This window comes from Physella acuta, unplaced genomic scaffold, assembly GCF_028476545.2.
Source record: "Physella acuta isolate Inbredline_101_S28 unplaced genomic scaffold, ASM2847654v3 ptg000803l, whole genome shotgun sequence".
NCBI classification, from domain to species: Eukaryota; Metazoa; Mollusca; class Gastropoda; family Physidae; genus Physella; species Physella acuta.
The window spans coordinates 118,922-133,951 of record NW_026732321.1 but is presented as its reverse complement, the minus strand read 5'-3'; the positions used below and the strand labels follow the sequence as shown (position 1 = coordinate 133,951).

Here is a 15,030-nt window from a genome sequence, read left to right as displayed (position 1 = left end):
TAGGCAGGCTGTTGGTGGGTGGTGTTGTAGGCAGGCTGTTGGTGTGTGGTGTTGTAGGCAGGCTGTTGGTGGGTGGTGTTGTAGGCAGGCAGGCTGTTGGTGGGTGGTGTTGTAGGCATACAGGCTGTTGGTGTGTGGTGTTGTAGGCATACAGGCTGTTGGTGTGTGGTGTTGTAGGCATACAGGCTGTTGGTGGGTGGTGTTGTAGGCAGACAGGCTGTTGGTGGGTGGTGTTGTAGGCAGACAGGCTGTTGGTGGGTGGTGTTGTAGGCAGGCAGGCTGTTGGTGTGTGGTGTTGTAGGCAGACTGTTGGTGGGTGGTGTTGTAGGCAGGCAGGCTGTTGGTGGGTGGTGTTGTAGGCATACAGGCTGTTGGTGTGTGGTGTTGTAGGCAGGCTGTTGGTGGGTGGTGTTGTAGGCAGGCAGGCTGTTGGTGGGTGGTGTTGTAGGCATACAGGCTGTTGGTGGGTGGTGTTGTAGGCAGACTGTTGGTGGGTGGTGTTGTAGGCAGACAGGCTGTTGGTGGGTGGTGTTGTAGGCAGACAGGCTGTTGGTGGGTGGTGTTGTAGGCAGACAGGCTGTTGGTGGGTGGTGTTGTAGGCAGACAGGCTGTTGGTGGGTGGTGTTGTAGGCAGACAGGCTGTTGGTGGGTGGTGTTGTAGGCAGGCAGGCTGTTGGTGTGTGGTGTTGTAGGCTGTTGGTGTGTGGTGTTGTAGGCAGACCGGCTGTTGGTGGGTGGTGTTGTAGGCAGGCAGGCTGTTGGTGTGTGGTGTTGTAGGCAGACAGGCTGTTGGTGGGTGGTGTTGTAGGCAGACAGGCTGTTGGTGAGTGGTGTTGTAGGCAGACAGGCTGTTGGTGAGTGGTGTTGTAGGCAGGCTGTTGGTGGGTGGTGTTGTAGGCAGGCAGGCTGTTGGTGGGTGGTGTTGTAGTCAGACAGGCTGTTGGTGGGTGGTGTTGTAGGCAGACAGGCTGTTGGTGGGTGGTGTTGTAGTCAGACAGGCTGTTGGTGTGTGGTGTTGTAGGCAGACTGTTGGTGGGTGGTGTTGTAGGCAGGCAGGCTGTTGGTGGGTGGTGTTGTAGTCAGACAGGCTGTTGGTGGGTGGTGTTGTAGGCAGACAGGCTGTTGGTGGGTGGTGTTGTAGGCATACAGGCTGTTGGTGGGTGATGTTGTAGAGAGGTTGGTGTGTGGTGTTGTAGGCAGGTTGGTGGGTGGTGTTGTAGGCAGGCTGTTGGTGGGTGGTGTTGTAGGCAGACAGGCTGTTGGTGTGTGGTGTTGTAGGCAGACAGACTGTTGGTGTGTGGTGTTGTAGGCAGACAGGCTGTTGGTGTGTGGTGTTGTAGGCAGGTTGGTGGGTGGTGTTGTAGGCAGACAGGCTGTTGGTGGGTGGTGTTGTAGGCAGACAGGCTGTTGGTGGGTGGTGTTGTAGGCAGACAGGCTGTTGGTGGGTGGTGTTGTAGGCAGACAGGCTGTTGGTGGGTGGTGTTGTAGGCAGACAGGCTGTTGGTGGGTGGTGTTGTAGGCAGGCTGTTGGTGTGTGGTGTTGTAGGCAGGCTGTTGGTGGGTGGTGTTGTAGGCGGGCAGGCTGTTGGTGGGTGGTGTTGTAGGCATACAGGCTGTTGGTGTGTGGTGTTGTAGGCATACAGGCTGTTGGTGTGTGGTGTTGTAGGCATACAGGCTGTTGGTGGGTGGTGTTGTAGGCAGACTGTTGGTGGGTGGTGTTGTAGGCAGACAGGCTGTTGGTGGGTGGTGTTGTAGGCAGACAGGCTGTTGGTGGGTGGTGTTGTAGGCAGGTTGGTGTGTGGTGTTGTAGACAGACAGGCTGTTGGTGGGTGGTGTTGTAGGCAGACAGGCTGTTGGTGTGTGGTGTTGTAGGCAGACAGGCTGTTGGTGGGTGGTGTTGTAGGCAGACAGGCTGTTGGTGTGTGGTGTTGTAGGCAGACAGGCTGTTGGTGGGTGGTGTTGTAGGCAGACAGGCTGTTGGTGGGTGGTGTTGTAGGCAGACAGGCTGTTGGTGGGTGGTGTTGTAGGCAGACAGGCTGTTGGTGGGTGGTGTTGTAGGCAGGCAGGCTGTTGGTGTGTGGTGTTGTAGGCTGTTGGTGTGTGGTGTTGTAGGCAGACCGGCTGTTGGTGGGTGGTGTTGTAGGCAGGCAGGCTGTTGGTGTGTGGTGTTGTAGGCAGACAGGCTGTTGGTGGGTGGTGTTGTAGGCAGACAGGCTGTTGGTGGGTGGTGTTGTAGGCAGGCTGTTGGTGGGTGGTGTTGTAGACAGGCTGTTGGTGGGTGGTGTTGTAGGCAGACAGGCTGTTGGTGGGTGGTGTTGTAGGCATACAGGCTGTTGGTGGGTGATGTTGTAGAGAGGTTGGTGTGTGGTGTTGTAGGCAGGTTGGTGGGTGGTGTTGTAGGCAGGCTGTTGGTGGGTGGTGTTGTAGGCAGACAGGCTGTTGGTGTGTGGTGTTGTAGGCAGACAGACTGTTGGTGTGTGGTGTTGTAGGCAGACAGGCTGTTGGTGTGTGGTGTTGTAGGCAGGTTGGTGGGTGGTGTTGTAGGCAGACAGGCTGTTGGTGTGTGGTGTTGTAGGCAGACAGACTGTTGGTGTGTGGTGTTGTAGGCAGACAGGCTGTTGGTGTGTGGTGTTGTAGGCAGGTTGGTGGGTGGTGTTGTAGGCAGGCTGTTGGTGGGTGGTGTTGTAGGCAGGCAGGCTGTTGGTGTGTGGTGTTGTAGGCAGACAGGCTGTTGGTGGGTGGTGTTGTAGGCAGACAGGCTGTTGGTGGGTGGTGTTGTAGGCAGGCAGGCTGTTGGTGTGTGGTGTTGTAGGCAGACAGGCTGTTGGTGGGTGGTGTTGTAGTCAGACAGGCTGTTGGTGTGTGGTGTTGCAGACAGACAGGCTGTTGGTGTGTGGTGTTGTAGGCAGACAGACTGTTGGTGTGTGGTGTTGTAGGCAGACAGGCTGTTGGTGTGTGGTGTTGTAGGCAGGTTGGTGGGTGGTGTTGTAGGCAGGCTGTTGGTGGGTGGTGTTGTAGGCAGGCAGGCTGTTGGTGTGTGGTGTTGTAGGCAGACAGGCTGTTGGTGGGTGGTGTTGTAGGCAGACAGGCTGTTGGTGGGTGGTGTTGTAGGCATACAGGCTGTTGGTGGGTGGTGTTGTAGGCAGGCAGGCTGTTGGTGTGTGGTGTTGTAGGCAGACAGGCTGTTGGTGGGTGGTGTTGTAGGCAGACAGGCTGTTGGTGGGTGGTGTTGTAGGCATACAGGCTGTTGGTGGGTGGTGTTGTAGGCAGACAGGCTGTTGGTGGGTGGTGTTGTAGGCAGACAGGCTGTTGGTGTGTGGTGTTGCAGACAGACAGGCTGTTGGTGTGTGGTGTTGTAGGCAGACAGGCTGTTGGTGGGTGGTGTTGTAGGCAGACAGGCTGTTGGTGTGTGGTGTTGCAGACAGACAGGCTGTTGGTGTGTGGTGTTGTAGGCAGACAGGCTGTTGGTGGGTGGTGTTGTAGGCAGACAGGCTGTTGGTGAGTGGTGTTGTAGGCAGACAGGCTGTTGGTGAGTGGTGTTGTAGGCAGACAGGCTGTTGGTGGGTGGTGTTGTAGGCAGGTTGGTGTGTGGTGTTGTAGGCAGGCTGTTGGTGGGTGGTGTTGTAGGCAGGCTGTTGGTGTGTGGTGTTGTAGGCAGACAGGCTGTTGGTGTGTGGTGTTGTAGGCAGGCAGGCTGTTGGTGTGTGGTGTTGTAGGCAGGCAGTTGATGGGTGGTGTTGTAGGCAGGCAGTTGATGGGTGGTGTTGTAGGCAGGCAGTTGATGGGTGGTGTTGTAGGCAGGCAGTTGATGGGTGGTGTTGTAGGCAGGCAGTTGATGGGTGGTGTTGTAGGCAGGCAGTTGATGGGTGGTGTTGTAGGCAGGCAGTTGATGGGTGGTGTTGTAGGCAGGCAGTTGATGGGTGGTGTTGTAGGCAGACCGGGTGTTGGTGTGCAAAAATCCACCAGAACACCTGTGGTACCTGTCTAACAATCTCCTACCTACCATAGCCATCAGATTCACATCCATCAGAGCCAACTACGTGTCATACAATACCACGCGGTTCACCACATTATGTGAAGCACCTCTCTAATAGGCTCCAGCTTATCACACAACAGCTTACCTGCTCATCTCTATACAAGAGCACCTAACATGCTCTCAACACCACTAGCACCAGACATACATCCCTAGCTAGAGACATAGATACCTAGGAATAGAGAGATACATCCCTAGCACCAGACATACATCAGGTGCTGTGTTCAGTAACCTACCCATTACCTGCAGCGATGCTAGCGAACTACAACGTTTAACTCGATGATTTTCATAACGATCTGTTTAAAATAATAGCCCGATGATGTGGGGGGGGGGGGGGGAATAGATGTATGTGACGTCACCTAACGACATCGATCCCGCCATTAGCTTGTGTTTTCCCAACAATTCTGGGACTCGAAGTGCCACACTCCCCCCCCCCCCCCCAGGGGACTATTGGATTATCTCCTAAACCAAACCTCTCCCTATGTTCTCTATCACGTGGCAGAATTAGTTACATTTTTTCTAGAATTTCCTCTCTACCACTGCTGTTTGTCACGTGACTATGATGGGCGTGTATACTGCCAGGGGTCTTCTGTCAGTTTTGGCCTTTCTGTCAGTCATTATGACTGGGCTACTGCCATCTGTCAGTCATTACGATAAGGGTACACCCATCTGTCAGTCATTACGACACAGGGACTGGTCTAAAGATCACACCTGCACATTTGATCACACCTGCACATTTGATCACACCTGCACAAAACACCTGCACATGGCATCACACCTGCACATTTGATCACACCTGCACATGGCATCACACCTGCACATTTGATCACACCTGCACATTTGATCACACCTGCACATGGCATCACACCTGCACATTTGATCACACCTGCACATGGCATCACACCTGCACATTTGATCACACCTGCACATTTGATCACACCTGCACATTTGATCACACCTGCACATTTGATCACACCTGCACATGGCATCACACCTGCCCATGTCATCACACCTGCATATGTCATCCCACCTGCCCATGGCATCACACCTGCCCATGGCATCACACCTGCACATGGCATCACACCTGCCCATGTCATCACACCTGCCCATGGCATCACACCTGCCCATGGCATCACACCTGCCCATGTCATCACACCTGCCCATGTCATCACACCTGCATATGTCATCCCACCTGCCCATGTCATCACACCTGCCCATGGCATCACACCTGCCCATGTCATCACACCTGCCCATGGCATCACACCTGCCCATGGCATCACACCTGCCCATGGCATCACACCTGCCCATGGCATCACACCTGCCCATGGCATCACACCTGCCCATGTCATCACACCTGCCCATGTCATCACACCTGCATATGTCATCCCACCTGCCCATGTCATCACACCTGCCCATGGCATCACACCTGCCCATGGCATCACACCTGCCCATGTCATCACACCTGCCCATGGCATCACACCTGCCCATGTCATCACACCTGCATATGACATCACACCTGCACATGTCATCCCACCTGCACCCCCGCCCTTGATTGCATGCAATGAAATCGATTTCTTGCTGGGGTGTTAATGACGAGTGAATAAATCGCATTCGTTTCAAAAGAATATTTGAAACTATTTTAAAATATCACCAGCATTCTTGTGTTACAAAATTTTACTGAATTTCTCGGTAATTAGGTGTTAATTACAGTTACGTCATTGAACATGCGTTGTAGCCGTGCGGGTCCATGGTTCTGTTTCATTATACGTCGTCCTGATTCTAGTTTTATACGTCGTCCTGATTCTAGTTTTATACGTCGTCCTGATTCTAGTTTTATACGACGTCCTGATTCTAGTTTTATACGTCGTCCTGATTCTAGTTTTATACGTCGTCCTGATTCTAGTTTTATACGTCGTCCTGATTCTAGTTTTATACGTCGTCCTGATTCTAGTTTTATACGACGTCCTGATTCTAGTTTTATACGTCGTCCTGATTCTAGTTTTATACGTCGTCCTGATTCTAGTTTTATACGTCGTCCTGATTCTAGTTTTATACGTCGTCCTGATTCTAGTTTTATACGTCGTCCTGATTCTAGTTTTATACGTCGTCCTGATTCTAGTTTTATACGACGTCCGGATTCTAGTTTTATACGTCGTCCTGATTCTAGTTTTATACGACGTCCTGATTCTAGTTTTATACGTCGTCCTGATTCTAGTTTTATACGTCGTCCTGATTCTAGTTTTATACGACGTCCTGATTCTAGTTTTATACGTCGTCCTGATTCTAGTTTTATACGACGTCCGGATTCTAGTTTTATACGACGTCCTGATTCTAGTTTTATACGTCGTCCTGATTCTAGTTTTATACGTCGTCCTGATTCTAGTTTTATACGTCGTCCTGATTCTAGTTTTATACGTCGTCCTGATTCTAGTTTTATACGTCGTCCTGATTCTAGTTTTATACGTCGTCCTGATTCTAGTTTTATACGTCCTGATTCTAGTTTTATACGACGTCCGGATTCTAGTTTTATACGACGTCCTGATTCTAGTTTTATACGACGTCCTGATTCTAGTTTTATACGTCGTCCTGATTCTAGTTTTATACGTCGTCCTGATTCTAGTTTTATACGTCGTCCTGATTCTAGTTTTATACGTCCTGATTCTAGTTTTATACGTCGTCCTGATTCTAGTTTTATACGTCGTCCTGATTCTAGTTTTATACGTCCTGATTCTAGTTTTATACGTCGTCCTGATTCTAGTTTTATACGTCGTCCTGATTCTAGTTTTATACGTCGTCCTGATTCTAGTTTTATACGTCGTCCTGATTCTAGTTTTATACGTCCTGATTCTAGTTTTATACGACGTCCTGATTCTAGTTTTATACGTCGTCCTGATTCTAGTTTTATACGTCCTGATTCTAGTTTTATACGTCGTCCTGATTCTAGTTTTATACGACGTCCTGATTCTAGTTTTATACGACGTCCTGATTCTAGTTTTATACGACGTCCTGATTCTAGTTTTATACGACGTCCTGATTCTAGTTTTATACGACGTCCTGATTCTAGTTTTATACGACGTCCTGATTCTAGTTTTATACGACGTCCTGATTCTAATTTTATACGACGTCCTGATTCTAGTTTTATACGTCGTCCTGATTCTAGTTTTATACGACGTCCTGATTCTAGTTTTATACGACGTCCTGATTCTAGTTTTATACGACGTCCTGATTCTAGTTTTATACGTCGTCCTGATTCTAGTTTTATACGTCCTGATTCTAGTTTTATACGACGTCCTGATTCTAGTTTTATACGACGTCCGGATTCTAGTTTTATACGACGTCCTGATTCTAGTTTTATACGTCGTCCTGATTCTAGTTTTATACGTCGTCCTGATTCTAGTTTTATACGACGTCCTGATTCTAGTTTTATACGACGTTCTGATTCTAGTTTTATACGTCGTCCTGATTCTAGTTTTATACGTCCTGATTCTAGTTTTATACGACGTCCTGATTCTAGTTTTATACGTCGTCCTGATTCTAGTTTTATACGTCGTCCTGATTCTAGTTTTATACGACGTCCTGATTCTAGTTTTATACGACGTCCTGATTCTAGTTTTATACGTCGTCCTGATTCTAGTTTTATACGACGTCCGGATTCTAGTTTTATACGACGTCCTGATTCTAGTTTTATACGACGTCCGGATTCTAGTTTTATACGACGTCCGGATTCTAGTTTTATACGACGTCCTGATTCTAGTTTTATACGACGTCCTGATTCTAGTTTTATACGACGTCCTTATTCTAGTTTTATACGACGTCCTGATTCTAGTTTTATACGACGTCCGGATTCTAGTTTTATACGACGTCCGGATTCTAGTTTTATACGACGTCCTGATTCTAGTTTTATACGACGTCCGGATTCTAGTTTTATACGACGTCCTGATTCTAGTTTTATACGACGTCCTGATTCTAGTTTTATACGACGTCCTGATTCTAGTTTTATACGACGTCCTGATTCTAGTTTTATACGACGTCCTGATTCTAGTTTTATACGACGTCCTGATTCTAGTTTTATACGTCGTCCTGATTCTAGTTTTATACGACGTCCTGATTCTAGTTTTATACGACGTCCTGATTCTAGTTTTATACGACGTCCTGATTCTAGTTTTATACGACGTCTTGATTCTAGTTTTATACGACGTCCTGATTCTAGTTTTATACGACGTCCTGATTCTTTATACGACGTCCTTATTCTAGTTTTATACGTCGTCCTGATTCTAGTTTTATACGACGTCCTTATTCCAGTTTTATACTTCGTCCTGATTCTAGTTTTATACGACTTTCTGATTCTTTATACGACGTCCTTATTCTAGTTTTATACGACGTCCTGATTCTAGTTTTATACGACGTCCTGATTCTAGTTTTATACGACTTTCTGATTCTTTATACGACGTCCTTATTCTAGTTTTATACGTCGTCCTGATTCTAGTTTTATACGACGTCCTGATTCCAGTTTTATACTTCGTCCTGATTCCAGTTTTATACGACGTCTTGATTCTAGATATACATATTCTGATTCTAGAAGTACATGAAATCCTGATGCTAGTTGTACATGACGTCCATAAGCTGAGCCAATTAGTGAGGGTAGGGCAAGGTTTTAGCTGTCGGTTAGAATGGTAGGGTTAGTGTTAGTACTAGGGTTAGTGGTAGAGTGAGTTGACGGTGTCAGTTACTGCTGTCTGATCCAGTACGCTTATTGCCAGAGTGCGGTATTTGTGTCAGCATTGATGGTATAGACTATAGACTATAGACGAGAATAGATCTCGTCTAGCGCTAATCAAACACCTATGTAAGGTGAGCACTTAACTTAGCCCCACTGACCTGTTGCTGGAGCTGACGTAAGTCGCCACTCTCATTTAATCTGGAACCCAACCCGCATTACACCCCCCTCCCTCCATCATCGCACCCAGCCAGGTAGGAGTTGATTGACTGTGGTATTGTATCTCACGTTAAGTTAGGTTAGTTGAGTGATCATCATTGTGTGCGACCTATGACCCCTCTGCTGCTTGAAGATAACCAAACACATGGTCTAAGCCGTACCTTTGAGAATTGGAACAGGACATGGAGTTTAACGCGGACACCTTGAGGACATCTCTAATATGAGAGCCGCACTTTTATAGGAGCCGCACTTTTATAGGAGCCACACTTTATAGGAGCCACACTTTATAGGAGCCGCACTTTATAGGAGCCGCACTTTATAGGAGCCGCACTTTTATAGGAGCCACACTTTATAGGAGCCACACTTTATAGGAGCCACACTTTATAGGAGCCGCTATTGAGTTTAGGGCCCGCACCATGAGTGTAGCCCGCACCTTGACTTAAGGGCTCACGCCGTGAGTTTAGGCCCGCACCTTGAGCTTAGGGTCGCAACTTGCGTGTTGGAGATGTGCTCTCGATTCTAGAACCCAACTGCATCAAACTGCTCCTCAATCATTCAACTAATTTCTCCTCAATCATTCAATCATTTTCTCCTCAATCATTGAAAGCTTTTAAACTCCCCCGTTGCCTATGTCACATGACTGTCTACAAGTGTTGTGTGTTTGCCTGATGCCATTGTATCTATCAATAATTCAATTAGTGCCAGTTGAAGCAGCCAATCAGCGCGCTGCTCGTGAGCCGTCTGCTGAACATCAGCTCGCATACATTAAAACAGGGTGGGGCAGGGTGGGTCTTCCCCTAGACGTTCTGTCTTCAACATAGACAATACTGACTTTGATAGCTTTCAGCTTTGTCAGTGATTTCTTTACACGACTATGTCAGTGTATTGGTGCCGTCAGTGTCATGTATTGTAAATGTTTATTGAGAGCAGAAATCTTGTTGATTCATTGTCTCGTGTTGTTTGTCTCATACATTCAAAGTCATGTACTGTCAGTTACCTACATTCAAAGTCATGTGCTGTCGAAGGCAACTACATTCAAAGTCATGTACTGTCAGTTACCTACATTCAAAGTCATGTACTGTCAGTCACCTACATTCAAAGTCATGTACTGTCAGTTACCTACATTCAAAGTCATGTACTGTCAGTAACCTACATTCAAAGTCATGTACTGTCGAAGTCACCTACATTCAAAGTCTCGTACATAGTCACCTACATTGAAAATTACGTTCTTTCACTGCATTTTTAAAGACAATCAACTGCCGTTAGCTTGACAGCCATGTTATTTTAAATTAGTGCTCGGACATTGGGTTTTAATCAAAGGTGGGTGGGCATCAGGTACCCACTATAGGTGGGTAGGCATCAGGTACCCACTATAGGTGAGTGGGCGTCAGGTACCCACTATAGGTGGGTGGGCGTCAGGTACCCACTATAGGTGGGTGGGCATCAGGTACCTAATATAGGTTGGGGGGCAGGTACCCACTATAGGTGGGTGGGTGTCAGGTACCCACTATAGGTGGGTGGGTGTCAGGTACCCACTATAGGTAGGTGGGCGTCAGTACCCACTATAGGTGGGTGGGCATCAGGTACCCACTATAGGTGAGTGGGCGTCAGGTACCCACTATAGGTGGGTGGGCATCAGGTACCTAATATAGGTTGGGGGGCAGGTACCCACTATAGGTGGGTGGGCATCAGGTACCCACTATAGGTGGGTGGGCATCAGGTACCCACTATAGGTGGGTGGGTGTCAGGTACCCACTATAGGTGGGTGGACGTCACGTACCCACTATAGGTGGGTGGGCATCAGGTACCCACTATAGGTGGGTGGACGTCACGTACCCACTATAGGTGGGTGGGCATCAGGTACCCACTATAGGTGGGTGGGCATCAGGTACCCACTATAGGTGGGTGGGCATCAGGTACCCACTATAGGTGGGTGGGCATCAGGTACCTAATATAGGTTGGGGGGCAGGTACCCACTATAGGTGGGTGGGTGTCAGGTACCCACTATAGGTGGGTGGGCATCAGGTACCTAATATAGGTTGGGGGGCAGGTACCCACTATAGGTGGGTGGGTGTCAGGTACCCACTATAGGTGGGTGGGCATCAGGTACCCACTATAGGTGGGTGGGCATCAGGTACCCACTATAGGTGGGTGGGCATCAGGTACCTAATATAGGTTGGGGGGCAGGTACCCACTATAGGTGGGTGGGTGTCAGGTACCCACTATAGGTGGGTGGGCATCAGGTACCTAATATAGGTTGGGGGGCAGGTACCCACTATAGGTGGGTGGGTGTCAGGTACCCACTATAGGTGGGTGGGTGTCAGGTACCCACTATAGGTAGGTGGGCGTCAGTACCCACTATAGGTGGGTGGGTGTCAGGTACCCACTATAGGTGGGTGGGCATCAGGTACCTAATATAGGTTGGGGGGCAGGTACCCACTATAGGTGGGTGGGTGTCAGGTACCCACTATAGGTGAGTGGGCATCAGGTACCCACTATAGGTGGGTGGGCATCAGGTACCTAATATAGGTTGGGGGGCAGGTACCCACTATAGGTGGGTGGAGTCAGGTACCCACTATGGGGGGCATCAGGTACCCACTATGGGGGGCATCAGGTACCCACTATAGTTTGGTCCCTCAGGTACCCACTATAGGTGGGTGGAGTCAGGTACCCACTATGGGGGGCATCAGGTACCCACTATGGGGGGCATCAGGTACCCACTATAGTTTGGTCGCTCAGGTACCCACTCTAGGTTGGTGGGCGTCTGGACCTACTATAGTTGTCCACGTTATGTTGTCTTTCCTTAAATGCCAGACACCATGACCAGACACCAAGACCAGACACCAAGACCAGACACCATGACCAGACACCACCATCCCACTTGTTGTTGCCAGATTTTGTATTGTTTACCTTACCGACACCCTCTCACCTTGGCTGAGGCGCATGCGCAGACTGCACCGGGCCAGATACACGTGTTGGATTTCACATGTTTATGAATATTTCCTTATCCCGCGGAGGCTGAATCCGGATAATTTATCTTGCTCATAACAATACTAACTAATGACTGCAAGCTTGAACGGCGGGTAACCTAATCCTTGAATAGCCTCCAACATTTTCCTAATGGCTGTCCTATTAGATCAATAGAAATGAATTGCCCAGTGTATAGAATTGAAAAGACAGTTTGTAGACACGCCGGCTCAGACATAATGTTTCCGTTATTTTGAATTTTGTAATGGCCAATCCTTTGTCTTGTCTCTATTGTGCCGCCGTAGATGTTTCCTGCTTTAGGATTGGTTGTCTATTAATAGATTGAATAAGTGTTGTTTTGTTTTGGTTATAAACCGCCGTAATTCACCCAGAGGCCACAATAGGTTTGCCAACACAACAGAATAACACGATGCTAGAAGCGACTTCGTGGCTGGTTGGTTGTCTAGCACTGGGTATTTTGCGAACTCAGTCAAGTTATTGTTTGATACCCGGAAACTTGAATTTTGATGTTACCCGGAAGCTTGGCAATGTATGATACCCGGAAACGTGAGTTTGTATGATACCCCTTAGCTGTGAGCTATGTGGACGTCTCACCTCTAGCTGTTAGCTACGGACCTCTAGTCTCTCCTCTAGCTGTCAGCTATGGACCTCTAGTCACCTCTAGCTGTTAGCCATGGACCTTTAGCATGGCGCCAGGCTACAATATAGGCCAGAGAAAACTTGCAGCCATAGATTGGACTCACCGCTGTTAACGTCAACTTTGTGTTCCGTTATTAAGTTAACAGTTGACACACATCTGGCTTGACCCAGCAACCTTTCAAAATAGGGCAGCCCCATCCCCCTCCCCCCAGTTGTACGGACAACACCCGGATTGAGCCGGAACCTCACGGGAACCACGTGACAACCTTTCGCTGATAACCCGAGCTGAACCAAACCCTAACCCGCCGTGTTTGATGGCACTTACAATCCTAACAATGACCCCAATAGTGATGCTCGCGATCTAACAACTGATAAAAAAGTGAACAAAATATCGACCCAAAAAACGGTTGATTACATGACAGGCAGTATCGATACAAGCGGGGAGGGGAGGGAATCGATGTGTAATGATGGTCCCTGTTGTGAGCCCCACGATTATCTGTCTCCGGGCGTGTCTGTCTGTGTGTACGCCGGGCCCTACCTGCGACTAGTTCGTTATCCGCGTCTTCACGGCTGCCGGCATCGATTTGAATCTGCGCAACCCGGAAAAAAAAAATACCGCCGGTTACCTTGGATTTCAAGAAAATTAATAGTAAAAAAAAAAAAATCACTTTTCTTGAGTTTTAATCGCTTAGCGATTTTTTTTTTCTGAACGTGCGACACGTTGTATGGGTAGAGGCTGGCTGTTTTATAGCCGGGCTGGGGGCGGGGCGTGGACGGCCCTGCGGCAATCGCTAGATTTCTTTTTAATTAACTTAATCACGTCTTTCCCTGCACTTCGGGCATAAGAAGAAAAAAAAACCCATCTCTACTAAATTATCTTTCCATATAAAACCGTACAACTTTGTGTGTTTTATTATTTAGTTCAAGTTAAAAAAAAATTATTTATGTTTTGTATTCGAGCGGGTTTATTTAAAATCATAAAAACACAAGACGACGTTTGCTGAGAGGAGACAGCCATCATTGTTGTCGCGCTACGGATTTCATCGATCTCAAATCGTGAGCACTCCAGTCAGGCCAATCTATTGTGTTCACTCAACCGCGTAGGGTCGGACAAAAAGGGCCCCGTCTTAAACTGTTATTATTTGCTCCGTGTAAAGAGGGCCCCGTCTTAAACTGTTATTATTTGCTCCGTGTAAAGAGGGCCCCATCTTAAACTGTTATTATTTGCTCCGTGTAAAGAGGGCCCCATCTTAAACTGTTATTATTTGCTCCGTGTAAAGAGGGCCCCGTCTTAAACTGTTATTATTTGCTCCGTGTAAAGAGGGCCCCATCTTAAACTGTTATTATTTGCTCCGTGTAAAGAGGGCCCCATCTTAAACTGTTATTATTTGCTCCGTGTAAAGAGGGCCCCGTCTTAAACTGTTATTATTTGCTCCGTGTAAAGAGGGCCCCGTCTTAAACTGTTATTATTTGCTCCGTGTAAAGAGGGCCCCGTCTTAAACTGTTATTATTTGCTCCGTGTAAAGAGGGCCCCGTCTTAAACTGTTATTATTTGCTCCGTGTAAAGAGGGCCCCGTCTTAAACTGTTATTATTTGCTCCGTGTAAAGAGGGCCCCGTCTTAAACTGTTATTATTTGCTCCGTGTAAAGAGGGCCCCGTCTTAAACTGTTATTATTTGCTCCGTGTAAAGAGGGCCCCGTCTTAAACTGTTATTATTTGCTCCGTGTAAAGAGGGCCCCGTCTTAAACTGTTATTATTTGCTCCGTGTAAAGAGGGCCCCATCTTAAACTGTTATTATTTGCTCCGTGTAAAGAGGGCCCCATCTTAAACTGTTATTATTTGCTCCGTGTAAAGAGGGCCCCGTCTTAAACTGTTATTATTTGCTCCGTGTAAAGAGGGCCCCGTCTTAAACTGTTATTATTTGCTCCGTGTAAAGAGGGCCCCGTCTTAAACTGTTATTATTTGCTCCGTGTAAAGAGGGCCCCGTCTTAAACTGTTATTATTTGCTCCGTGTAAAGAGGGCCCCGTCTTAAACTGTTATTATTTGCTCCGTGTAAAGAGGGCCCCATCTTAAACTGTTATTATTTGCTCCGTGTAAAGAGGGCCCCATCTTAAACTGTTATTATTTGCTCCGTGTAAAGAGGGCCCCGTCTTAAACTGTTATTATTTGCTCCGTGTAAAGAGGGCCCCGTCTTAAACTGTTATTATTTGCTCCGTGTAAAGAGGGCCCCGTCTTAAACTGTTATTATTTGCTCCGTGTAAAGAGGGCCCCGTCTTAAACTGTTATTATTTGCTCCGTGTAAAGAGGGCCCCGTCTTAAACTGTTATTATTTGCTCCGTGTAAAGAGGGCCCCGTCTTAAACTGTTATTATTTGCTCCGTGTAAAGAGGGCCCCGTCTTAAACTGTTATTATTTGCTCCGTGTAAAGAGGGCC

The 15,030-nt window shown here is 47.9% G+C and overlaps 1 protein-coding gene across 4 annotated transcripts in view; it reads left to right on the top strand.

Moving 5' to 3' along the window:
* LOC131951173 (hyccin) overlaps positions 1 to 15,030 on the top strand; it is a 117,890-nt gene that overhangs the window by 13,970 nt on the left and 88,890 nt on the right. Inside the window, exon 1 of one of the 4 annotated variants that reach the window (XM_059313508.1) lies at positions 8,593 to 8,674. The exons of the other annotated variants lie outside the window; for them this stretch is intronic. Within the exon in view, the coding sequence (XP_059169491.1) occupies positions 8,630 to 8,674 (45 nt within the window). The 5' untranslated portion in view covers positions 8,593 to 8,629. Of the gene's footprint in view, positions 1 to 8,592; positions 8,675 to 15,030 lie in introns of those variants that run through there. 4 annotated transcript variants of the gene reach the window in all.